The sequence below is a fragment of the Coregonus clupeaformis genome, chromosome 34 (assembly GCF_020615455.1).
Source record: "Coregonus clupeaformis isolate EN_2021a chromosome 34, ASM2061545v1, whole genome shotgun sequence".
Classification (NCBI taxonomy): Eukaryota; Metazoa; Chordata; class Actinopteri; order Salmoniformes; family Salmonidae; genus Coregonus; species Coregonus clupeaformis.
In genome coordinates, this window is record NC_059225.1 from 21,779,885 (window position 1) to 21,806,827 (window position 26,943).

At 40.2% G+C, this 26,943-nt stretch overlaps 1 protein-coding gene across 1 annotated transcript in view; it reads left to right on the forward strand.

Moving 5' to 3' along the window:
• Nucleotides 1-2,065: 2,065 nt before the first annotated feature.
• LOC121549950 (WW domain-containing adapter protein with coiled-coil) overlaps nucleotides 2,066-26,943 on the forward strand; it is a 45,505-nt gene continuing 20,627 nt past the window's right edge. The window contains exons 1-4 of the mRNA XM_041861954.1: nucleotides 2,066-2,281; nucleotides 2,468-2,501; nucleotides 3,335-3,527; nucleotides 13,248-13,342. Of these exons, the coding sequence (XP_041717888.1) occupies nucleotides 2,241-2,281; nucleotides 2,468-2,501; nucleotides 3,335-3,527; nucleotides 13,248-13,342 (363 nt within the window). The 5' untranslated portion in view covers nucleotides 2,066-2,240. The remainder of the gene's footprint in view (nucleotides 2,282-2,467; nucleotides 2,502-3,334; nucleotides 3,528-13,247; nucleotides 13,343-26,943) is intronic.

Here is a 26,943-nt window from a genome sequence, read left to right on the forward strand (position 1 = left end):
CTGTATTTTTTGGATTAAAGCCTGTTTCTGTGATTTACCCTCCTGCGCCTGACTCCTTCAACACCACCTTATCACAAGTTGAGTGGGGGACGTGAGGCTTATGGGGTCACATATGAGCGACCCTATGTGCCAAATGACACGGAATACAAGGAGTGGAATAGCTGAACAGAGACTGGCAACCAGGCTATATCAGAACTGGGTTTCTTAATGAAATGGAAAGGAGAGATTTTATTTGATTTATTAGGATCCCCATTACCCACACATAACGAAAAAGACATTACAGATAAAATACTTTACAATTTGTATACATTTAAAAATGTTAACATGTAGTGTGTGTGTCTGTGCATCTATCAGTTACACATACATGTCAGTACATACACCAACAAGAAGGTCACATGGGGGAGAGGCATTGTGCCGTGAGGTGTTCCTTTGTTTGTTTTTTGAAACCAGGTTTGCTGTTCACTTGCATTATATAAGATGGAAGGGAGTTCCATGCACTCATGGCTCTGTATAATACTGTATGTTTCCTTGAATTTGTTCTGGACCCGGGGACTGTGAAAAGACCCCTGGTGGTATGTCTGGTGGGGTAAGTGTGTGTGTCAGTGATGTGTGTAAATTGACTATGCAAACAATTTGGAATTTCCAACACATGAATGTTTCTTATAAAAACAAGAACTGACATAGTCAGTCTTTCCTCAACTCTTAGCCAAGAGAGACTGGCATGCATATTATTAATATTAGCCCTCTGATTACAATGAAAAGCAAGACGTGCCGCTCTGTTCTAGGCCAGCTGCAGCTTAACTAGGTCTTTCTTTGCTGCACTTGACCATATGACTGCACAATAATCAAGATAAGATCAAATTAGAGGCTGCAGGACTTGGTTTGTGGAGTGTGGTGTAAAAAGAATCAGAGCATCTCTTTATTACGGACATACCTCTCCTCATCTTTACAACCATCGAATCCATATGTTTTGACCATGAAAGTTTACAATCTAAGGTAACACCAAATAATTTAGTATCCTCAACTGGTTCAACAGCCACACCATTCATTACCAGATTCAGCTGAGGTCTAGAACTAAGGGAATGATTTGTACCAAATACAATGCTCTTAGTTTTAGAGATGTTCAGGACCAGTTTATTACTGGCCACCCATTCCAGAACAGACTGCAACTCTTTGTTAAGGGTAACAGTGACTTCATTAGCTGTGATTGCTGATGCGTATGTACATGTAGTTGAATCATCAGCATACACGGACACACATGCTTTGTTTAATGCCAGTGGCATTGGTAAAAATAGAAAAGAGTAGAGAGCTGCCCTGCAGTACACCACATTTTACATGTTTGACATTAGAGAAGCTTCCATTAAAGAAAATCCTCTGAGATCTATTAGATCGATACAGTAGCTCTGAATCCACGATATGGCAGAGTTGAATTTGTCTTTCTGCCCATCATTTCATTTAAAGTAAGCCAAAGTGTTTTTTCCATCATTCTTTATATTATTGATCTTGGCTTCATAATACAGGTCCTTCTTCTTTTTGTTGAGTTTAGTCACACAATTTCTCTATTTGCAGTAAGTCAGCCAGTCAGATGTGCAGCCAGACTTATTAGCCACTCCTTTTGCCCCATCTCTTTCAACCATACAGTCCTCAGCAATCCATAGAAGTACAGTAAACAACATGCTGTACAATAGGTCACAATATTTGTCAATGCACTTCCACAAATATCCACCAAGTGTCACAAGATATCCACAATCGAAAAAGGAAGATTTTGTTTTAAGTAGATACTCGAATTACTAGACATCAACTCCTTTGAAAGAGTGTATTTGTGACCAAAAGTGACAGAAGTACCGGTAGCTAATATTTTGGTGCATGAAAATGCCACTGAAGTGTGCTGTTCTAAAATGGTCCTTGTTGTGCCTCTGAGCAATTTTGTAGTGTGTCTCGAAATAACATCCGAAACCGGATGATGGCGGCCGAGTTTAGTTAGCCCCACGGTGTCCCGGATGGAGTGGTGGGAGGGAAGCGGGTGGTTTGCAGCCTGAGCTTCGCTTTTCGGTAGATAGGGGCAGTTGGTGTATGCGAGTGGGAGATGGACCGTGAGCCCTCTTCTGATTAGCGAAGCCGAAGAGCGCCTCAAAATAATCAGAACTATATAAATAATAGACGAGAACGGGTTGCTGAAACAAAAACATATAATTTAGTCCATCTTTCACATCCACTCCACACACACTAACACGGCATTGATGGTAATGTATGCAAGGAAACAACCGAGACTCAGCGATGGGTAAATAGCTCCTAACGTTACTTCTATTCAGATTTTCCTTCTCAGCTTTGACAATCCGCCATTTTTATTGAAACCAAAATAAGTAGACATTTATGGCAGATATTCAGCTGTTGCAGACTATTGGGACAGTTTTTTTTGCATTGATGTTTGAGTTCTCATCCTTACAACCTGTTTCTTTATTTTTAGGTGCAACGACCGAAGGGATTCACAGCCGTACCAGGTACTTGTTAGTTAATGTTAGCTAGCAACAAATAAGATTAAAATGGATACTCTAGTGCAGGCTTCCTGAGCAGTACAGGCCTCAGTGCGGAAAATAAATCTAAAAGTAGCCTTTGAATTTGAACAAAAAACAATGCTCTGTTTGTTCACATAATTATGACCGGCAGATCGAACTTTGCCTTATAAACACATTTACTAGCGAGTTTGATTGAAGTTCAGTTAGCCTGTTAGCTAGAATTCCGGCCTATTCGTAACATGTCACAGCTCGCGCGATATAAGACCAAAGATCAGAAGTACGACAAATACATGTAACTAAACAACGTACAGTTACCAATTTGTACAGCCATATAAATTAGTTTTTCTGTACAATTTAATAATTATACCTAGCTAGCCATTATATGGTAAGGCAGAAAGCACTTGAATTAGCTACCTAACTACCACGGACCTATTGATTTCATTTGGTGGATTTCAAAATGTGGCGTTTAACCCAGCATTTAGTTTATAATTTCATGCGCAGGGTTTAGTTAATCTATTTCCCATCCATCGAGCCAATATAATAGCTTGTGACGTACTACAAACACAGCTGATCTAGCTACAAGATTAAGTCACGACCCTTTTGAATTTGCAAGACATAAACACTTTTTAATGGCAATGGTATTTGGGCACATTATTTATTGGCTAGCTAGCCTACGTGCTATGCAACTTGTAATGGTATCACATTCACAGATAGTCAGACGTCTAGATTCCGCTCGAGCCGTTCTAATCGAGCATTGCTCTGAACCGATTGAAGTTCCATAATCTAACGTTATTTATGTCTTTGATTTGTGTTTTCAGACTCTCAAATACTCGTCGAAGAGTCACCCCGGTGGTGATCATCGCCATGACAAGATGCGAGACACCGCAGATGCCACTCCTCCATGTAAAATGTTTCGGCGATCTGACAGTCCTGACAACAAACCCATCGACAGCACGGGGCATGGCAGGGCAAAGGCAGTCCACACGCACCGGGCCAGAGAGAGGGATGGAGGTGAGAAATCAATCTAAAAAGATCTTGATCAAAACAAACCAACTACTTAAAGTAGCTAACCACCAGTGTCTGACTTAGTTTCTCCCTAGGCTAATTTTACTACTGAGTTGTATGCAGCATTAATATGTTAAGCTGGACGATATAGCCTAGGATGATATCGCCTAGGCCTTAGCAGAAATACTGCATTGTTGCTAATACAACAACAGTAGGCCTACTTTCTCTCATTAGGTTGGTTTTATGGATCTGAAGCACAAGGCAACAGCTAGGACTTGTAAGACTGAGAAGTAGTGTTTCGTCACATGCCTTAAATATATCTTTAATAGTTTGGTGTGGTTAATTTGGCAAACATTGTTGTGATTCTAGTGGGCAGATAGCAAGGACACATTTCTCAAACGGTTGAATGACACTTATTTACCTTCTGCATTGTCAAACAGTAGTCGAATGGTACTATTTAGGATAGGGAAGACTTGACAACGTTCTGAGTGCTGTGACGAAACTAGACAATCATGTCATGAAAGCTAGTTGGCAAACGCCAACTCTGTAAAGTGCATCTCCTTGAACTTGCGCTTCAGTTTGTAAATGCACAATATTCTATGAATAGTTCTGTCAACTATTTGCTTATATTTGGATGAATTCTAAAGCACAGGTAGCCTTTGTAAACATTTCCCTAACTGCTACTCTTTCATAGTAATATTCTTTTGAGAATAGTATTCAAACACACCAACTTTGGACACTTGGCTGTGACATAACAGAATTATAGTGTGCACCCCTTCATTTCCCATTGTTATACTTCTTCTGGTTTGCATCTGGTTAACTCTAGCTGTGCATCATTCTGTTATACATCTTCATATTATTTAGGCTAATTTACGGGTACTGTGCTAGCCTATTTCTTGGCTTCGGTCACTTTATCCAAAATGTCTGCTCTTTCCCGCTACCCTGACTGGAAATCTGTCGTTGTTTGTCTTCTATACCAACAATGAGCATGGCTTAACCTAACGAGACATGTATGAACAGTGAAAGACCAGTGTATAGATTATATAATTTTTTATCAATATCTAGGAGGGGTGTAACAGTTCACCAAACCCATGGTTTGGTACGTTTTGGGGTCACGGTTCGGTTTCGGTACAGCGGGAAAATGAAATTTCCAACAGTTACCTTGGTAAATGTGTTTATTTAAGAAAATACAAAGTGTTGTTATTCCTGATTCCTTATATGATCATGAGGCCTATAATGCCTGATGAGAGCACAATCAGGAATAACAACACTTGTATTTTCTTAAATGAAAACACACCATTACTCAACACTGAAATAAAGTGCAATATACATGTGAAATCAATACATAAACATGGCTCAGACGTTGTATAGGCCTATGCTATAATGTTTTCTTAGAAAGACAAAAATATGCACGCTTGTGTGACTCTTAAAGGGTCCGTGTCTTTAGCTGGGTACTTCTCATTTTCCACTGTGGGGTAATGGGATGGGCTATCGGTGTTAAGTAGCCCTGGAGGTCCATCCATCTGTAGTAAGGGCAACACAGGGTACATTGGCCAATTCATTGACAACTTTGGCTTTATATTTTTAGTCATTTAGCAGACGCTCTTATCCAGAGCGACTTACGATTAGTGAGTGCATACATTTTTCATACTGGCCCCCCGTGGGAAACGAGCCCACAACCCTTGCGTTGCAAGCGCCATGCTCTACCAACTGAGCTACAGGAGCGGGTACTAGCTGTTTGCTGAAATGGGTGCGAGAGGGCGAAGTTCGTAACGTGGCTCGAGCACTTTCACGAGGTGTTGAAACCCCCCATTCTTCTCCAGCACTGAGAATGGGCGCATATCCGTGGCTATAAACGTACCTATCACTCTTGTAATTTCTTAAACCTGGTCAGAATCAGCTGCGAAGGGCTGCTTGAATGCAGAGGGGAGAAGGTTTTTTTTTTTTGCGTTTCAGTCTTGCGCCGGTGGTAGGAATACTGGGTCGATGTCGGCGTAAGTGTGTCAACATGTTTGAGGTGTTGGCAGCTGCAGAGGCTATTTTCGTTGAGCAGTGGCGACATACTCTCTGTCCATCGCCGTTGAAACCAAAATGTTCCTAAACTGTAGATTTTAAACGATGATGGAGAATCTTCTTGGTTTATCGACCGCACCACTCGCCATCGTACAGAACTAGTTCCCTGCTGTGCCTCACAAAAGGACAGTTTGAAATGCACCAATTAAGATTATAATTTTTATTACAACCTGCGCATAGGCTCTAGTCTGTTTTTTTCAGATCAGATTTACTCGAGGCCTCGAGGCATAGCCTATAGTCCTAGTGTGTTTATATAGTAAATCTTTTTTTATGTATTCATTCGGTTTCACAGTGTGGACCGAACCGATGTCCCTGTACTGAATTGTTCTGTACGAATATGTGTGCCTTTTACACTCCTAATATCTAGCCAAACATCTGTGGCACATAGGCTATATTTCACAGTGACAAAGGCTGCATTTACACAGGCAGCCCAATTCTGATATTTTTTCTCACTAATTGGTCTTTTGACCAATCAGATCAGCGCTGAAAAAGATCTGATTTGAAAATATCTGATATTATTGGTCAAAAGACGAAATAGTGGGAAAAATATCAAAATTGGCCTGCCTTTGTAAATGCAGCCAAAGGGACATCTGGGCCCGTATTCATCAAACGTGTCAGAGTAGGAATGCTGGTCTAGGATCAGGTCCCTCCTGTCCATGTAATCTTAGTCATTATAGTCTAAAAGGCAAAACTGCAGCACCCCTACTCTGAGAGAGAGAGAGAGAGAGAGAGAGGTCGAGAGAGAGAGAGAGGTCGAGAGAGAGAGAGAGAGAGGTCGAGAGAGAGAGAGAGAGAGAGAGAGGTCGAGAGAGAGAGAGAGAGAGGTCGAGAGAGAGAGAGAGAGGTCGAGAGAGAGAGAGAGAGAGGTCGAGAGGTAGAGAGAGAATCAGCACTAAAAAGCCTGCCTAATTACAGTTGAAGTCGGAAGTTTACATACACCTTAGCCAAATACATTTAAACTCAGTTTTTCAGAATTCCTGACATTTAATCCTAGTCAAAATTCCCTGTCTTAGGTCAGTTAGGATCACCACTTTATTTTAAGAATGTGAAATGTCAGAATAATAGTAGAGAGAATGATTTCTCAGCTTTTATTTCTTTAATCACATTCCCAGTTGGGCAGAAGTTTACATACACTCGATTAGTATTTGGTAGCATTGCCTTTCAATTGTTTAACTTGGGTCAAACGTTTCGGGTAGCTTCCCACAATAAGTTGGGTGAATTTTGGCCCATTCCTCCTGACAGAGCTGGTGTAACTGAGTCAGGTTTGTAGGCCTCCTTGCTCACACAAACTTTTTCAGTTCTGCCCACACATTTTCTATAGGATTGAGGTCAGGGCTTTGTGATGGCCACTCCAATACCTTGACTTTGTTGTCCTTAAGCTTTGGTACAACTTTGGAAGTACAGTGGAGGAAAAAAGTATTTAGTCAGCCACCAATTGTGCAAGTTCTTCCACTTAAAAAGATGAGAGAGGCCTGTAATTTCCATCATAGGTACACGTCAACTATGACAGACAAAATGAGATTTTTTTTCCAGAAAATCACATTGTAGGATTTTTAATGAATTTATTTGCAAATTATGGTGGAAAATAAGTATTTGGTCAATAACAAAAGTTTCTCAATACTTTGTTATATACCCTTTGTTGGCAATGACACAGGTCAAACGTTTTCTGTAAGTCATAACAAGGTTTTCACACACTGTTGCTGGTATTTTGGCCCATTCCTCCATGCAGATCTCCTCTAGAGCAGTGATGTTTTGGGGCTGTCGCTGGGCAACACAGACTTTCAACTCCCTCCAAAGATTTTCTATAGGGTTGAGATCTGGAGACTGACTAGGCCACTCCAGGACCTTGAAATGCTTCTTACGAAGCCACTCCTTCGTTGCCCGGGCGGTGTGTTTGGGATCATTGTCATGAGCCACGTTTCATCTTCAATGCCCTTGCTGATGGAAGGAGGTTTTCACTCAAAATCTCACGATACATGGCCCCATTCATTCTTTCCTTTACACGGATCAGTCGTCCTGGTCCCTTTGCAGAAAAACAGCCCCAAAGCATGACGTTTCCACCCCCATGCTTCACAGTAGGTATGGTGTTCTTTGGATGCAACTCAGCATTCTTTGTCCTCCAAACACGACGAGTTGAGTTTTTACCAAAAAGTTCTATTTTGGTTTCATCTGACCATATGACATTCTCCCAATCCTCTTCTAGATCATCCAAATGCACTCTAGCAAACTTCAGACGGGCCTGGACATGTACTGGCTTAAGCAGGGGGACATGTCTTGCACTGCAGGATTTGAGTCCCTGGCGGCGTAGTGTGTTACTGATGGTAGGCTTTGTTACTTTGGTCCCAGCTCTCTGCAGGTCATTCACTAGGTCCCCCCCGTGTGGTTCTGGGATTTTTGCTCACCGTTCTTGTGATCATTTTGACCCCACGGGGTGAGATCTTGCGTGGAGCCCCAGATCGAGGGAGATTATCAGTGGTCTTGTATGTCTTCCATTTCCTAATAATTGTTCCCTCAGTTGATTTCTTCAAACCAAGCTGCTTACCTATTGCAGATTCCGTCTTCCCAGCCTGGTGCAGGTCTACAATTTTGTTTCTGGTGTCTTTTGACAGCTCTTTGGTCTTGGCCATAGTGGAGTTTGGAGTGTGACTGTTTGAGGTTGTGGACAGGTGTCTTTTATACTGATAACAAGTTCAAACAGGTGCCATTAATACAGGTAACGAGTGGAGGACAGAGGAGCCTCTTAAAGAAGAAGTTACAGGTCTGTGAGAGCCAGAAATCTTGCTTGTTTGTAGGTGACCAAATACTTATTTTCCACCATAATTTGCAAATAAATTCATTAAAAATCCTACAATGTGAATTTCTGGAATTTTTTCCCTCAATTTGTCTGTCATAGTTGACGTGTACCTATGATGAAAATTACAGGCCTCTCTCATCTTTTTAAGTGGGAGAACTTGCACAATTGGTGGCTGACTAAATACTTTTTCCCCCCACTGTATGCTTTGGGTCATTGTCCATTTGGAAGACCCATTTGCGACCAATCTTTAACTTCCTAACTGATGTCTTGAGATGTTGCTTCAATATATCCACATAATTTTCCTTCCTCATGATGCCATCTATTTTGTGAAGTGCACCAGTCCGTCCTGCAGCAAAGCACCCCCACAGCATGATGCTGCCACCCCCATGCTTCACGGTTGGGATGGTGTTCTTTGGCTTGCAATCAACCCCCTTTTCCTCCAAACATAACGATGGTCATTATGGCCAAACAGTTCCATTTTTGTTTCATCAGACCAGAGGACATTTCTCCAAAAAGTACGATCTTTGTCCCCATGTGCAGTTGCAAACCGTAGTCTGGCTTTTTTATGGCGGTTTTGGAGCAGTGGCTTCTTCCTTGCTGAGCGGCCTTTCAGGTTATGTCGATATAGGACTATTTTTACTGTGCATATAGATACTTTTGTAGCTGTTTCCACCAGCATCTTCACAATGTCCTTTCCTGTTGTTCTGGGATTGATTTGCACTTTTCACACCAAAGTACGTTCATCTCTAGGAGACAGAACGCGTCTCCTTCCTGAGCGGTATGACAGCTGCGTGGTCCCATGGTGTTTATACTTGCATACTATTGTTTGTACAGATGAACGTGGTACCTTCAGGCGTTTAAAAATTGCTCCCAAGGATGAACCAGACTTGTGGAGGTGTACAATAATTTTTCTGAGGTCTTGGCTGATTTCTTTTGATTTTCCCAAGATGTCAAGCAAAGAGGCACTGAGTTTGAATGTAGTCCTTGAAATACATCCACAGGTACACCCCCAATTGACTAAAATTATGTCAATTAGCCAATCAGAAGCTTCTAAAGCCATGACATCATTTTCTGGAATTTTCCAAGCTTTTTAAATGCACCGTCAACTTCTGACCCACTGGAATTGTGATACAGTGAATTATAAGTGAAATAATCTATCTGTAAACAATTGTTGGAAAAATTACTTGTTATTTTTTAATTTTATTTTAGTCATTTAGCAGACGCTCTTATCCAGAGCGACTTAGTTAGTGAGTGCATACATTTTACATTTGTCATGCACAAAGTAGATGTCCTAACCGACTTGCCATAACCATAGTTTGTTAACAAGACATTTGTGGAGTGGTTGAAAATGACTCCAACCTAAGTGTATGCAAACTTCCTACTTCAACTGTACATATGATTAAATGCATGACCATGGTGGACTCAACGTTGTATTTAATCTAGGTAAAACATGCCTCTGATATACAAGCTCAGCCTATGATATACTCACTTCACTCCCAAGAACCCTTGTAACTCACTAGACCTACATGTTGTGAGAACTCTTTTTTTTATGGGGAGTTATTTTGACAAGTGCTAGGAAATGGCAGTGAATTTTATGAATCGATTTGCTTTAGTTTTGACACGTTAGTTAAATGATACATACGTTCTTTCCCCCCTTTCCAGCAGTCTTTCGCTGTTGGTAGTAGCTAACTAGCATTCATCCCATACTATGTGTTGTAATGTTGCTAGGTAGCCAATATGTGACGGCAGCTGGCTTTGCTAATGTTGCTAGCTAACTAGCAAGATATTGAAGAATTCACCCTCACCATGCAGTAGCTAATGTTATCCCATACTTGTGCCAGCCAGATTCTGAGCCATGTATTAGCTTGCTGACGTTAGCTAGCTAGCTAAACGGTTAGCGTTGTCATTAGCATAACAAGCTAGCTTAATTCTTACCTTGCTTGCCATGCATTGGCTATTAGCTAGCTAGCTAACCAAGCAAACCAGACGACAGGTTTGATATGATCTAGCTAGCTAGCTTTCAATATGACCTGGCCAGCTAAAATTCCTGCTAGCTTGTTTCAACTGTGATTTGCTAGCATTTGAGGGATGACTGTAAAAATGAATGACGGATCCAGCTATGGTGGTAATTTTTGTAATGTCTGACTACTGCAGTACCGCTTGTCCATGTGCTATCTAAAAGCAACAAGCCAAGACAAGCTAGCTAAACGTTGTCAGCATCAAGCAGTGTTCAGCTTGGTGGTTGTATAGTAACAGCGTCACCAGCCCTAATTCTAATCGAGCACTGGCCCGGGTTTCCCTCGACCCAACTCAAATTTGAGAATTCCATTCGAGACAGCTTGAAATTGACCCTAATTTTAAGTGCCATATGTTCTGCTTTTGATGGCGCTATTTCTGCCTCCGATGGCGATTTTCTATACAGGATTTGCCCCAGTGTTTTACTTAAAAGGCACAGACTTTAATTTTTCCATCTGTGCGGGCTGGCACTCGTGTCTCACTGGGCAATAGCTCGGGCTGACCTACTCTCTCTTGGCACCAAAGCCAGACCACTGGTACTTTTCAGCCAGCAGTTACATAACAATGGCTGACTGTGAACTTTAACACCTTCTTACAAAGCAAATGTTTTGATTATGTAGAGGTTGTTGATTCTGCACTTCACAAGTGTACACTGTCAGCCCTAGCTATGGAAACACAATTTCCCTAATATAACATGGGTATATACCAAGGGGACTCCAACAGGTAGATCGAGCTACCAGTAGCTCACAGCCCACCTATGAGTAGCTCGCAATCCCAAACTGTCATAAACATAAAGCTCCCGGCTACTATCCAATCAAAGCTACATTGTCATATCCCACCCCTGGTTAGCCACTATTGGCTTAAAAAGCCAAACGTAACACAATTTGCCAATTAATTTCCAGCAATATTGCCTGTCTGTCTTTTTGGTGCGCATGTTTGTCTATCAGTCCATATGTAGCCAGTTAGTGATGCTAATGATAACCGGTGTCTTCTGCGTAGACAGACTTTCCCCATAAACGTTTCTTAATTAAATGTAAACTGCAAAGTAGGCATACCTGACAGAACTGTGATTTTTATTTGTATCAATTGGATGGCCATTGTTTTGCAAACTGCAGAAACACTGCTAGACCGACACATTCCTCTCTTGCTAGACACTCAATAAAAGGGGAATTACACTCAAATCAAAAAAATTTTTTTTAGACCTCAATGGTCTTCTGATGTGATTTAAGCATTGACATGGACTCAGAACATCCATTTCATTGTTTCTCTATGAATAATTGTTATATTCAGAGTAAAAAACTAAACTCAATCCCAAACCAGGAAAAATATAACAAAATTCCAGAAAATACAAAATATAATTTTATGGGTCCCCTTCGTTGTTTATTAACCATTATTTTACCAGGTATATTGACAGAAAACACATCTCTTGTACATGAAGGACCCAGGGAAGAGTTGCATGGTAGAGGAGAAGAGAAGAATGGGCCTAATTTGAAAGCTATAAAAAAAGAGTAGCTTGCGACATGTTTAATTTTTTAAAAGTAGCTCTCATAGTAGAAAAGGCTGGAGACCCCTGGTGTATACACTAGTGTAACACTGATGTTGCAGTATGACTGACACCTGCCCTATGGGACAGGAGGCTCTTTCACTGGTACACTGACGCGCACACACACAGCAATCATCCCTTCTCCCCCTGGGCCTGCATCCACAGGCAATATGGCCCAGTCAATGTTAACACACCATTGTATCTGCATCACAAGGAAGTTTAAAAAACATCTTAGGAGTGTGTACCGTATCCACCTAATATCTGCCAGTGATGCTGCTTTTTATTTGGCGTTGGTGTCCAGTAAAACATTTGTTAAACCTAAGCTTCAACTTTTGAGTTTGGAAAAGTGTATCTTTCTGGTAAGTCAGTTTTCCTCTACCTGCTTTCTGGAATGGCAAACCAGGGTTGTGTTTGTTAAGCTTCATATTAAAGTTGCCTAGTGATTTAAATAAAGGTTACCTTCACTAATTTAGATTATCTGAGTGCCTCTGTCAACATCTGTCTCTTAGCCTATATACTACTTCACCTGTGCCTCTTTACCTTCAAACCTCTCATTGTAATACAACTTGGCAATCAGTATTTGTTTGACCCAGTCACATCTCAAAAGTGAATAAAAATGGTACAAGTTACATTATTCAAAGACAATTGCAAATTCACCACAAAAAAACATGTAGGAGGCCATTTTGTCGCCCCATATGGGGTAGAATACAGAAATGTTCTGTTTTTGTAACTTTATTTGCCATGTCAAACGTTGCACCATGACCTTTCCATGATGGCTATCGGAGTTGGGGATCTCTGCATTTCAGCTGCTAGTTAAACTTCTTCTAGAAATATGTTCACAGTGCCAGATTAATTCATAACTGCTTTAGCAATGTTTCATCAGTAGCCTAACTTAGTTTACACTCTATACGTACACTTACTGTATCTGAAAGGTGGTCAACTTGTAAGGCGAGTGTGCCTTGTCTTTTTACCAAAAACGAAATATTGCAATGTAGGTTTGGTTTGATTAGACTCACAGGTTTATTTTTGTGTCTGTCTGATGGGAGTTGGATGCCCTTATCAGTCAGTGATGATCCTTGTTAAGCTGATGTCTGGCTGAACGTGCTGTGAATTTCATATGTTAAGCTACTAGGTTAGTTAAGCTACTATTTATCTTGATTGGATTTTCAATTACACAGACAGAATTGGACAGATGAGAAAGGACTGTAGTTATTGTTCCATACCTAGCAATATGATAATATAATAACAATATTGCCTATTGGTTGAATAATACCCATCTACCTTTTTGTTATTTTTCTAGGCACCAGTTATTCTCCACAGGAGAATTCACACAACCACAGCACCCATCATAGCAGCTCCAATTCACAATCAAACCCCAGCAAGACATCCGACACAGTAAGTACCTGCTTACCTCTTCTCTGTGTTGTTGATGCTATACCATGGTGGGCTAGGCTATTTCCCCAAAATCTCTCCTTTCCCCAGAAGTGTGCAATTGTTCACTTCCCTGTATGGATTTGAAGGGATTGGTTTAAGAAATATGGTATAAACTCCCTCTAGCGCATGCCTACACCACTCCAGTGATTTGAAAAGTAAGGAGAGACTATTGTGGCATACACCTAGTGATTGGCTGATCCTTTTTAACCTCTACGGGATCGGTGTCCCGTATACTGGATGGTTGAGCTAACGTTCGCTAATGTGATTAGCACGACTGTTGTAAGTAACAGCAAACATTCCAGGACAAAGACATGTCTTACATGGGCAGAAAGCTTAAATTATTGTTAATCTAACTACACTTTCCAATATACAGTATATAAATTAATATTGTGAATAAATACCATGCTATTGTTTGAGGAGAGTGCACAACAAAAAAAACGTACCACGGCAACTGTTTTGATACATTCATCTCCGAAGGTAAATAATGTACTTACATTCAGTAATCTTGCTCTGATTTGTCATCCTAAGGGTCCCAGAGATAAAATGTAGCATAGTTTTGTTTGATAAAATCCATTTTTATATTCAAATGTAGGAACTGAGTTCTACAGTTTGAACCCCTGCTGTCTCTTGCTCCACACCCACCCCGCCTGGCCATCTAGATGTGTGAAAGTTAGTGTATAAGCTAATGATCCATCATGTATGACATTCCTGGGAGTGTGTAAACTTACATTTGGTATTACCATATCATTTTTGTATGTTCTCTATAGTTATGTACTTGAAAATGTATCAATTGACCAAATCGGCACATTTGGGCAGACTTGTTACAAAACAGTCCGGTATTGCAAAGCTTCACTGGATCAATCTGAAACTTTGCACACACACACTGCTGCCATCTAGTGGTCAAAATCTAAATTGTGCCTAAACTGCAATACTATATTATAAAACGCATGTTTTTTTGTTTGTATTATCTTTTACCAGATCTAATGTGTTATATTCTCCTACATTAATTTCACATTTCCACAAAATTCAAAGTGTTTCCTTTCAAATGGTATCAAGAATATGCATATCCTTTCTTCAGGTCCTGAGCTACAGGCAGTTAGATTTGGGTATGTAATTTGGGTCATTTTAGGCGAAAATTGAAAAAAATAGTTAATGTGCTAAATGCGTCAGTCTGTCTCTGAGTGGGACTCTACAGCCACTCTCCAGACACCGAACCAAGACCTCGTCCCGTATGTGGGTCTTTCTATAAATAATGGGGCCAATGTGTGACATTGGGATACATTTTTTACATTTGTTTTAAACTAAAATAAAAATGATTTTTATGCAGTTCCACATGTGTACTAAGAGGAATATATACCAATTGGCCCATAACTCTACCTATACAACAACATACACCTAGGACTATACAGTGGGGGAAAAAAGTATTTAGTCAGCCACCAATTGTGCAAGTTCTCCCACTTAAAAAGATGAGAGAGGCCTGTAATTTTCATCATAGGTACACGTCAACTATGACAGACAAATTGAGGAAAAAAAATCCAGAAAATCACATTGTAGGATTTTTAATGAATTTATTTGCAAATGATGGTGGAAAATAAGTTTTTGGTCACCTACAAACAAGCAAGATTTCTGGCTCTCACAGACCTGTAACTTCTTCTTTAAGAGGCTCCTCTGTCCTCCACTCGTTACCTGTATTAATGGCACCTGTTTGAACTTGTTATCAGTATAAAATACACCTGTCCACAACCTCAAACAGTCACACTCCAAACTCCACTATGGCCAAGACCAAAGAGCTGTCAAAGGACACCAGAAACAAAATTGTAGACCTGCACCAGGCTGGGAAGACTGAATCTGCAATAGGTAAGCAGCTTGGTTTGAAGAAATCAACTGTGGGAGCAATTATTAGGAAATGGAAGACATACAAGACCACTGATAATCTCCCTCGATCTGGGGCTCCACGCAAGATCTCACCCCGTGGGGTCAAAATGATCCCAAGAACGGTGAGCAAAAATCCCAGAACCACACGGGGGGACCTAGTGAATGACCTGCAGAGAGCTGGGACCAAAGTAACAAAGCCTACCATCAGTAACACACTACGCCGCCAGGGACTCAAATCCTGCAGTGCCAGACGTGTCCCCCTGCTTAAGTCAGTACATGTCGATGCCCATCTGAAGTTTGCTAGAGTGCATTTGGATGATCCAGAAAAGGATTGGGAGAATGTCATATGGTCAGATGAAACCAAAATATAACTTTTTGGTAAAAACTCAACTTGTCGTGTTTGGAGGACAAAGAATGCTGAGTTGCATCCAAAGAACACCATACCCACTGTGAAGCATGCGGGTGGAAACATCATGCTTTGGGGCTGTTTTTCTGCAAAGGGACCAGGACGACTGATCCGTGTAAAGGAAAGAATGAATGGGGCTATGTATCGTGAGATTTTGAGTGAAAACCTCCTTCCATCAGCAAGGGCATTGAAGATGAAACGTGGCTGGGTCTTTCAGCATGACAATGATCCAAAACACACCGCCCGGGCAACGAAGGAGTGGCTTCGTAAGAAGCATTTCAAGGTCCTGGAGTGGCCTAGCCAGTCTCCAGATCTCAACCCCATAGAAAATCTTTGGAAGGAGTTGAAAGTCTGTGTTGCCCAGCGACAGCCCCAAAACATCACTGCTCTAGAGGAGATCTGCATGGAGGAATGGGCCAAAATACCAGCAACAGTGTGTGAAAACCTTGTGAAGACTTACAGAAAACGTTTGACCTGTGTCATTGCCAACAAAGGGTATATAACAAAGTATTGAGAAACTTTTGTTATTGACCAAATACTTATTTTCCACCATAATTTGCAAATAAATTCATTAAAAATCCTACAATGTGATTTTCTGGATTTTTTTTCCTCATTTTGTCTGTCATAGTTGACGTGTACCTATGATGAAAATTACAGGCCTCTCTCATCTTTTTAAGTGGGAGAACTTGCACAATTGGTGGCTGACTAAATACTTTTTTGCCCCACTGTATATCCTTTAAGCAGGGTTCATACAGACATTGGCAAGTCAAATTCATGGACTTTCAGGGGGACTTTTTCAAGCACTTCTTTGTAATTTAAGGACCAAAATTTTATACAATTGTATAATTTATGTAATTGTACATATAGTGCCTAATATAGAACAAATGTAGAAAATGTGTCAAAAGTAGGCCATTACCACTTTAAGAATGTTTTTTTTTTTTTTAGCCTTGCCAATTAATTGCTATTCAAATTATTATTATTATTACATTCTAAAATATGTGAGAATAATGTAGACTTGCTTCACTAAATAAATTGGATGCATTCATGGCGATTTTTCTGTGGCCTATATGGCCGATACAGGCACACATAATAAAGCCATGAATAGCGGTAGCATTAATCTCACCATTTGAATCTCACCATCGCTGTTTGTATAGTGAGAAATACACTAAAAACCAGGTTCCTTATGTAATGGAAGGATTTGTATGGAAAGCCAAGTTGAAGCCAGCATTAGATGTTGTCGTCCTCATAATAACCGCACATGGTTTTACCGCAAGAGTAGCGCAAGACCCTTCAACTGAAGTAGCGGGAAACAAAAGAAAGTGGCCACATCTATTGAAAAAAACCGGGGGGGAAATGAAATCACGCGAAGTTATACTTTATAAATTGGCTACATAATTACTTTTCGAACACCAAATTGAGGAAATTTCTGATTTTTCAAGATATAGGCCTATTCCAGTAGCAGTGGCGGCTCCTGAAAATTTTTTCAGGGGGGGCAATTTTTCTGATGATTTAGGTGACCTACACACATTTTTAAAAAGATATGTCCAGCAACAACATGAAGACAGGGGCAGCATATAAGTCAATACCAGAAGCATTTATTGACTGATCTCAAAAGTGTTGGCTTACAAAATCAAAATAAGTTATCACAGTAAAAATAATCAAGGGTGTTCTTTCACATTCCTCAACACTGCATAAACAATATGCATTTCCATAAACAAATGAAATATCAGCTGAAAATACAGCATCTTGGTATTTGTTCAGATTGCAGGATCAACAAGAGCTTTTACCACATTTTTTGCCTCATGGTTGAATTGGAAATATGTGCACCTGAGCATAATTCACAACAAGTAAGCAGGAGCTTTTGATAGAGGCTACTGAAAACATTGATGCAAGTTATTGGTAATAAGACATTTTTATAGACTTCCATATTCTGCCCTCTTGTATAGATTTGTGAAAATGAACAGTGATAGACATTTTGCCTGAAAACAGAATTTGAAAGTAATTTCTAGAAATGGTAAACACAGCTATCTGTATGGCTTTGTAAAAATGAACAACCATATTCTGGCCAATTGTATAGATTTGTAAATATGAACAACCATATTCTGGCCAATTGTATAGATTTGTAAAAATGAACATGAACAGATTATTTTTTAAAACTTTTTTTTTAATGAAAAATAACTATTTTAAACAACATCAACTGTGAACTGATTTGGGCGTGTGTGTGTTAAAGAGACAGACAGGGAGGGACAAAGAGAGAGAGAGGCTACATTACTTGTACTGAAACTGTTCTCTTCTCTGTTTCAATACAGCAAAGCGTTCAATGACTTGTGAAAATGAAAGATCGAATGATATTGTTTAATCTTACCTTATGGCCTGCACACTGCTTGTGAAGCTGTCGAGGGCACGTTTGATAAAGACAGCATCGATGTCCTTCTTCTGTAGCTTCTGGTACAGAATGTCGACGTGGGGCATGATTTTGTGAAAAAGCCGCAGGAAAAAAATAAAATCTTCATCATCCTCACGTAGCCAGATGCCTCTCTCACGGTGGGCTGGTAGCAGAAAACTGCATTAGCTACATCGCAGCCTGCTAGCCAGATTTTTCGTTCATACCAATTTTTGGAAAATCCTCGGGTGTAGGACTTTCCCCCTTTAGTAGAAACCTGTTGAATTATTAAATTTGGTCTGGGAGGTCCTAATTGTTTCGTTGCCAATTTATCTTGATTTGTTCGCCGACAAAAAGGAACTTCTTTCAAAGAGACAATCGAGTTGCACTGCCATTTTGACAGTAGTAGTAAATTGATTGATGAGGCTACCCGCTCTTTTTTTAGTTACGTTCATGGTTATGTTACGTATGACGAAAGCGCGTAAGTGCAAGCCCTCAGAAACCCATAGAGATTGTATTGAAAGCTCTGATATTTGAAAAAAATTGATTTTACATTAGAGGCTATGAGAGACTTCTGGGCGATTTTCAACCTGACTGAAATCGCCCCAAAACGGGCGGGGACATTTGAAGCACGACTTTAGCCTGATTGGACATTTAGTGGCAGATCAGACGTCTAGATTAGAACACTGATAACTACTGTTGCCGTGATATAATTGATTAGGAAAAAAATCCCTTTATTTTCCCGTTTGGCAGTGCGTCGCCCATATCGCCCTAATGAACACACCGCCCCTGTCCAGTAGGCTACTTGAAAGTCTGAGCTCCATGTTCAAGTAGGCTACTTCAAGCCCCTTGTATTGTTTAAAATTGCAGGTGTAACATGGAAACTAAAATGTGTTTGTCATGTTATTTCAATACTAGATCATATTGTAAAGAAGCCCATTATATCCAGAATAATTAATAAGAATAGCATTGGGTGTTGCGCAATAGGCTATATACACAATTGTGGACTGTGCACAAAAACATATGAAAACATGAACTCATTACCTTGATGCTTTCTCTGTTAAATCTAACGAGACCCTGCTGTAAATCAAGCAGACAACAGATGATCAACATCAATTCGCTCCAACATGGATCCAGACACAACCATCTTCACCGGCGTAACGAATGAGACCCCACACACCAAAATGGTCTGGACATTCCTCGCGAACACCTTTTTTCCAGCACTTCAGCTGTTGTTGCATCACATGTACATCACAACAGCTGTTCGTCACTTGACTGTCATTCAGAAAATTTCCTTCCTGGATTGATGATGGTGTTTGTGTGAAAATATCACAGTGTAATTCAACAGCTCGACACCAAATTTGAATTCCATCAAGTATTATGCATAATTTAAGAACCACGTTAATGACAGTATCAATTTAGGTTTTAAGTATCAAGGTAATGATACTTAAAATATCATAGACCAATCGACTAAATGGGGTCAGCCCTAATGTGATTGCACATAGAAGTAGGCCTAGACTACCTGGCCTGCATGCAAATGTAGGCATATAAATGTACCCATTTGTGGATCTGATAGTATTTCTGATTGTCTTAACTCACCACCACTACTAATGAGCTGTAGTGCTTCTCAAAGTATTTTTCTTCTTCACCTCAAACGGCAAGTAAACAAAGTCTGTTTTTATGTCCATTGAAAATGATAATAGTTCCTCAATGTAGCTTATTTGAAAAATCTTTCCAGCTCTCTCCCTTTCGATAACAATTCGGCATGAAAAAATTAAATAATGTAATGCTCTGATCCGGTGGAATCGTCATAAAATAGGCCTGCCTACCTGATTACTTCTTATCCCTTGCGCAAATAGCCTACAGCTGTGTCTGTCCAGAGCTCACTGGTCCTGAGGGTCCAGAATATTTTATACAATGTCGCAAGTTTGTTAGTGCAAGCTTCGGTCTGGACCAAGTTGATAGTTGATACAATGTTTCAAGTTCCTTGCAGATAGGCCAATCATAGCCAATGTATTTTATTTTTATCAGGATATTTTCTACCTGCAGGCTGCAATGTTTTTATTTTATGTAGTTGGCAATGGCAATAGAAGTTACTTTATAAAAGAAATGAAACTGTTCCACGAAAATGTGCATATGAAAACCATAACTGCCACACAGATCGGTTGAAATGGTAAGATAAATTGGCACTCCAAATGGAAAAGGTTGCCGACCCCGGTGTAGCCTATTACCGGCAACTTCGGGAGCGTAATGGCAGAATCTGCCAAGGACGGCAGCAGCAGGAGGTGGTGGTGTCGGGAACAGGTTTTTTTCTTCTGGTTAGGCTATCATGATCTCTGGCTCCCTCTTGAGTCATTTGTGTCTTATTTAATTACAGTGTGCTTAAAGCATCAGAAGCTCAGTAGCCTACATATAGTTGATTTTATTAAAACACATAGGGTGTGTCTATATATATGGAAAAATACAGTTGAAGTCGGAAGTTTACATACACCTTAGCCAAATAAATGTAAACTTAGTTTTTCACAATTCCTGACATTTAATCCTAGTAAAAATTCCCTGTCTTAGGTCAGTTAGGATCACCACTTTATTTTAAGAATGTGAAATGTTAGAATAATAGTAGAGAGAATAATTTACTTCAGCTTTTAGTTCTTTGATCACATTTCCAGTGGGTCAGAAGGTTACATACACTCAATTAGTATTTGGTAGCATTGCCTTTTAAATTGTTAAACTTGGGTCAAACGTTTCGGGTAGCCTTCCACAAGCTTCCCACAATAAGTTGGGTGCATTTTGGCCCATTCCTCCTGACAGAGCTGGTGTAACTGAGTCAGGTTTGTAGGCCTCCTTGCTCACACGCTTTTTCAGTTCTGCCCACACATTTTCTATAGGATTGAGGTCAGGGCTTTGTGATGGCCACTCCAATACCTTGACTTTGTTGTCCTTAAGCCATTTTGGTACAACTTTGGAAGTATGCTTGAGGTCAATGTCCATTTGGAAGACCCATTTGCGACCAAGCTTTAACTTCCTGACTGATGTCTTGAGATGTTGCTTCAATATATCCACATAAGTTTCCTTCCTCATGATGCCATCTATTTTGTGAAGTGCACCAGTCCCTCCTGCAGCAAAGCACCCCAACAGCATGATGCTGCCACCCCCGTGCTTCACGGTTGGGATGGTTTTCTTCGGCTTGCAAGCAACCCCCTTTTTCCTCCAAACATAACGATGGTCATTACGGCCAAACAGTTCTATTTTTGTTTCATCAGACCAGAGGACATTTCTCCAAAAAAGTACAATCTTTGTCCCCATGTGCAGTTGCAAACCGTAGTCTGGCTTTTTTATGGCGGTTTTGGAGCAGTGGCTTCTTCCTTGCTGAGCGGCCTATCAGGTTATGTCGATATAGGACTAGTTTTACTGTGGATATAGATACTTTTGTACCTGTTTCCTCCAGCATCTTCACAAGGTCCTTTGCTGTTGTTCTGGGATTGATTTTGTTTTTCCCATGATGTCAAGCAAAGAGTCACTGAGTTTGAAGGTAGGCCTTGAAATACATCCACAGGTACACCTCCAATTGACTCAAATGATGTCAATTAGCCTATCAGAAGCTTCTAAAGCCATGACAACATTTTCTGGAATTTTCAAAGGTGTTTAAAGGCACGGTCAACTTAGTGTATGTAAACTTCTGACCCACTGGAATTGTGATACAGTGAATTATAAGTGAAATAATCTGTCTGTAAACAATTGTTGGAAAAATTACTTGTGTCATGCACAAAGTAGATGTCCTAACCGACTTGCCAAAACTATAGTTTGTTAGCAAGAAATTTGTGGAGTGGTTGAAAAACAAGTTTTAATGTCTCCAACCTAAGTGAATGTAAACTTCCGACTTGAACTGTACACGTTTAAAATTCTGATTGGTCGAAATAACAGACGACTCGGTCGACCAATATTGTTTTGGGGTCTGGGACAGCTCTAAATCACCTACATTTTGGGGGATTTGTGTGCCCTTAGACTGTTTTCACCCCGTAACATAAGGAGGCATTAAATGTTACGTAGTTGCACTGTATTTCTGAGATTCCTATACAAAAAACTGTCCGACAGCTAGATCCAGGATATTTACAGGGTTCAAGTTTAATGTCTAATATAACTGATTAATGCTTAATATATGATATAACAACAATTTACACTGCCATAAATGCAAGGATAGAAAAGTAACGTTTTATGACACACTATTTTGGACAAATCCGTCAAGACACCAACCATGAGAAAGGGTTGAATAGGTTTTAAATCAACTCGTGAATTTGATTGAATATAGCTATATTCCCCCCTTATCTTAATGTAATTACATGAAAAAAATAGGCAAATTATCAATGACTTATCAACACCTTTAACAAGGTGTCAAGCATAGGAAATCCTCACTTGTACATTAGTTTATAGATAGACCCATGTATCAAGCATCCCAGAGTAGGAGTGGTGATCTTGGATTAGGTTCCTCCTGTCCAATGTTATTCAGTGTGATCTTAATCTCTTGTAGACAGTTGCACGGGACATAGGATGGTCGCGTCTGTCAAAAGACTGGGATGCGACGACTAGCAAGTAACTTAGTTCCGGTGCACAGATTTTGTCTCTGATCATTTGGACAAATCACGATTTCGCAGGTGTTCGAATTTTGGAAGGGGAGGGGATATTTGACCCATGCGTTGGCTGAGAGTTTCTATTTAGGGGGGTGGAGACTTAGCTAGTCTTGTTAGTATCTTTTCTCAAACATCTCGTAAACGTAATCCAGCATCTGACACAATTATGCAAGATTTTAGTTCTGGGTTTCCAATATTATTGTGCTCTAAAAGGCTAAACTGATCCTAGATCAGCACTCCTCTGAAACACTGATACCTACAGCCCTTGACCCCAAGGCACAAACGGCTATTGTCTTACAACTTGGAGATGCTCGGTTGCTGAGTCACTGACAAGACTAAAGTCGCAAATTATTTCTCAGCAGGTGACCGCTTTCCCTCTAATTTCTAATTACACTTTCACTGTGTTTGGAGAACAAGTGACGACCTAAAGATGGAAACAGTATTTTACTTCTTGTAGGTCTGTCAGCTGGTAGGCAAATGTTGCTCCTTGTTGCCTTTTTCATTTAAAATATTTTAAGTTTGTTTGTCAACTGGCTGGCCTTTTCAGTCAGTGATGAGCTGTGAAGCTGATGTCTCTGATGATTTCAAAAATATGTGCGCATTTATCTATAGGCCTATTCCAACAGTACGCAACAATGCCTAATTTATCATTACCATTACAGATAACAAATCCTAATTGCTAAATTGCCCCGATAGATATATAGATAAATCTATCTCTATACAGTGCATTCGGAAAGTATTCAGACCCCTTCACTTTTTCCACATTTTGTTAAGTTTCAGCCTTATTCTAAAATTGATTAAATTGTTTTTTCCCCCTCATCAATCTACACACAATACCCCATAATTACAAAGCAAAAACAGGTTTTTAGAAATGTTTGCACATTTATAAAAAAAAAAAAAATTAAATGTTACATTTACATACACTACCGTTCAAAAGTTTGGGGTCACTTAGAAATGTCTTTGTTTTCGAAAGAAATTTTTTTTTTTGTCTGTTATTATAACATCAAATTGATCAGAAATACAGTGTAGACATTGTTAATGTTGTAAATGGCTATTTTAATTGAATATCTACATAGGCGGACAGAGGCCCATTATCAGCAACCATCAGTCCTGTGTTCCAATGGCACGTTGTTTGCTAATCCAAGTTTATCATTTTTAAAAGGCTAATTGATTATTAGAAAACCCTTTTGCAATTATGTTAGCACAGCTGAAAACTGTTGTGCTGATTTAAACAAGCAATAAAACGGGCCTTCTTGAGACTAGTTGAGTATCTGGAGCATCAGCAATTGTGGGTTCGATTACAGGCTCAAAATGGCCAGAAACAAATAACTTTCTTCTGAAACTCGTCAGTCTATTCTTGTTCTGAGAAATGAAGGCTATTCCATGCGAGAAATTGCCAAGAAACTGAAGATCTCATACAACGCTGTGTACTACTCCCTTCACAGAACAGCGCAAACTGTCTCTAACCAGAATAGAAAGAGGAGTGGGAGGCCCTGGTGCACAACTGAGCAAGAGGACAAATACATTAGAGTGTCTAGTTTGAGAAACGGGTGCCTCACAGGTCCTCAACTGGCAGCTTCATTAAATAGTACCCGCAAAACACCAGTCTCAACGTCAACAGTGAAGAGGCGACTCCGGGATGCTGACCTTCTAGGCAGAGTTGCAAAGGAAAAAGGCATATCTCAGACTGCCCATCTTAATCTTTTCTTTTTATTGGCCAGTGTGAGATATGGCTTTTTCTTTGCAACTCTGCCTAGAAGGTCAGCATCCCGGAGTCACCTCTTCACTGTTGTTGTTGAGACTGATGCAAACAATTCTAAAAACCTGTTTTCTCTTTGTCATAATGGGGTATTGTGTGTAGGTTGAGGAAAATGTATTCAATCCATTTTATAATAAGGCTGTAACTTAACAATGTGGAAAAAGGAAGGGCTCGGAATACTTTCCAAATGCACTGTAGGCATATGCTTAAAGATTCTGAAAATATGCTCTTTGTCTTCATCAAACTAATGTTTTTGCGTATTTTCAGTGTTGAACCTGTATGTTTAGAGCGGTTATAGCCGAGGCTAACCAATTCTAAATGGCACTAGCAGTTCGCAAAGTAGCTTGAGCAGAAAATAGACGGACACAATTATTCCAAAACTGCAGTTCGTTGTTGGAACACACATTTTCCTACTTCAATCAACCAGTCCATTTTGAAATTGTGATAAAACTGTCGTTATTTGGCAAGGAATGCATGTATACTGACTTTCAGTTCAAATAAGGAAATCAGTCCATTGAAATAAATTCATTTGGCCCTAAACTATGGATTTCACATGACTGGGATTACAGATATGCATCTGTTGGTCACAGATACCTTTAAAAAAAGGTATCTTCGCGTAGAGTTGATTGTGGCCTGTGGAATGTTGTCCTACTCCTCTTCAATGGCTGTGCAAAGTTGCTGGATATTAGTGGGAACTTTAACACGCTGTCATACACGTTGATCCAGAGCATCCCAAACATGCTCAATGGGTGACATGTCTGGTGGGTATGCAGGCAATGGAAGAACTGGGACATTTTCAGTTTCCAGGAATTGTGAACAGATCCTTGCGACATGGGGCTGTGCATTTTCATGCTGAAACATGAGGTGATGGCGGCGGATGAATTGCACGACACTGGGCCTCAGGATCTCGTCACGGTATCTCTGTGCATTCAAATTGCCTTCAATAAATTGCAATTGTGTTCGTTGACAGCCAAAACCATAACCCCACCTCCACCATGGGGCACTCTGTTCACAACGTCAGCAAACCGCTTGTCCACACTACGCCGTACACGTGGTCTGCGATTGGAAGGCTGGTTGGATGTTATGCCAAATTCTCTACAACTACGTTGGAGGCAACTTACAGAAGAGAAATTAACATTAAGATATCTGGCAACCACCCTGGTGGACATTCCTGCAGTCAATTGCGCGCTCCTTCAAAACTTGAGACATCTGTGGCATTGTGTTGTGTGACAAAACTGCACATTTCAGTGGCCTTTTATTGTCCCCAGCACAACGTGCACCTGTGTAATGATCATGCTGTTTAATCAGCTTCTATGCCACACCTGTCCGGTGGATGGATTAATTTGGCAAAGGAGAAATGCTGACTAACAGGGATGTAAACAAATCTGAGAGAAAGAATATTTTTGTGCGATGGAACATTTCTGGGATCTTTTATTTCAGCTCATGAAACATGGGACCAACACTTTACATGTTGCATTTCTATTTTTGTTCAGTGTATCTTGTACCCCATCAGTTAGATCCGTTTTGATGGGCGTTTATTTCAGTAGGCCTAACCTGTGTGTGTAAGGAGCGGTGGGAACGCAATTGAGTGAATGAGACACAGAATTTAGGGAGAAGAACTGTGTGTCGCTTGGCTTGGTTTGGTTTCTTTTTAGTTGTGCCCCGCAAATGCACCTGTACAAATGGAATAATAATAATAAATAATAATATGCCATTTAGCAGACGCTTTTATCCAAAGCGACTTACAGTCATGCGTGCATACATTTTTGTGTATGGGTGGTCCCGGGGATCGAACCCACTACCCTGGCGTTACAAGCGCCGTGCTCTACTAGCTGAGCTACAGAGGACCACAATACTAGTATCAAAGCAAATTAACATTGTCTTCATGACAAAATGTAACTTGCCCATTCGGGCAGCCACAAAGCACATTCTACCAAACAGTTTTTAGTCCCCAAAATATATTAAGTGATCTCTGGTTAAAGATCGAGCTTTGATGTCCGTTCGAGTACTCAATTACTCATGCTCATGCCTAATTTGCAAGATCTGTTTTACTTAACTTTTATTAGATTTATCTGACTGGTACTATGCACAACATTAGTCAACATGCCTGTAAATGTGTCAGTTTTGTAGACAGATTTGTGTCTGTATTCCCTGGGCAGGTGGTTTTCAGAATCCGAATCAGAAAATATTACTTTCTGTTGGTGTTGTACATAGAAGCATAGACCTCAACAATGACAAATGTCAACCTTTTTAAAAGCTTGAGAAGCCATCCTTGCTGTCAGTTGAGTAAGCCAGCATCCATCCCTATATCTCATCTCCTAACCAGCTCTGGTATCAGAGCCAAACCTTATAGAGCCGTACCGCCTTTACATCTCACATTGCAAGCTCTTGCATCAGACCTAATCACACACACTCGTTGCAGTATCTTTTTTTTCTTCTCACCTATCAAATCTTGACGGCATAAAATGTATCATTGCATATTCTCCTCTCCCTTCATACTGAAGATGTCCCCTC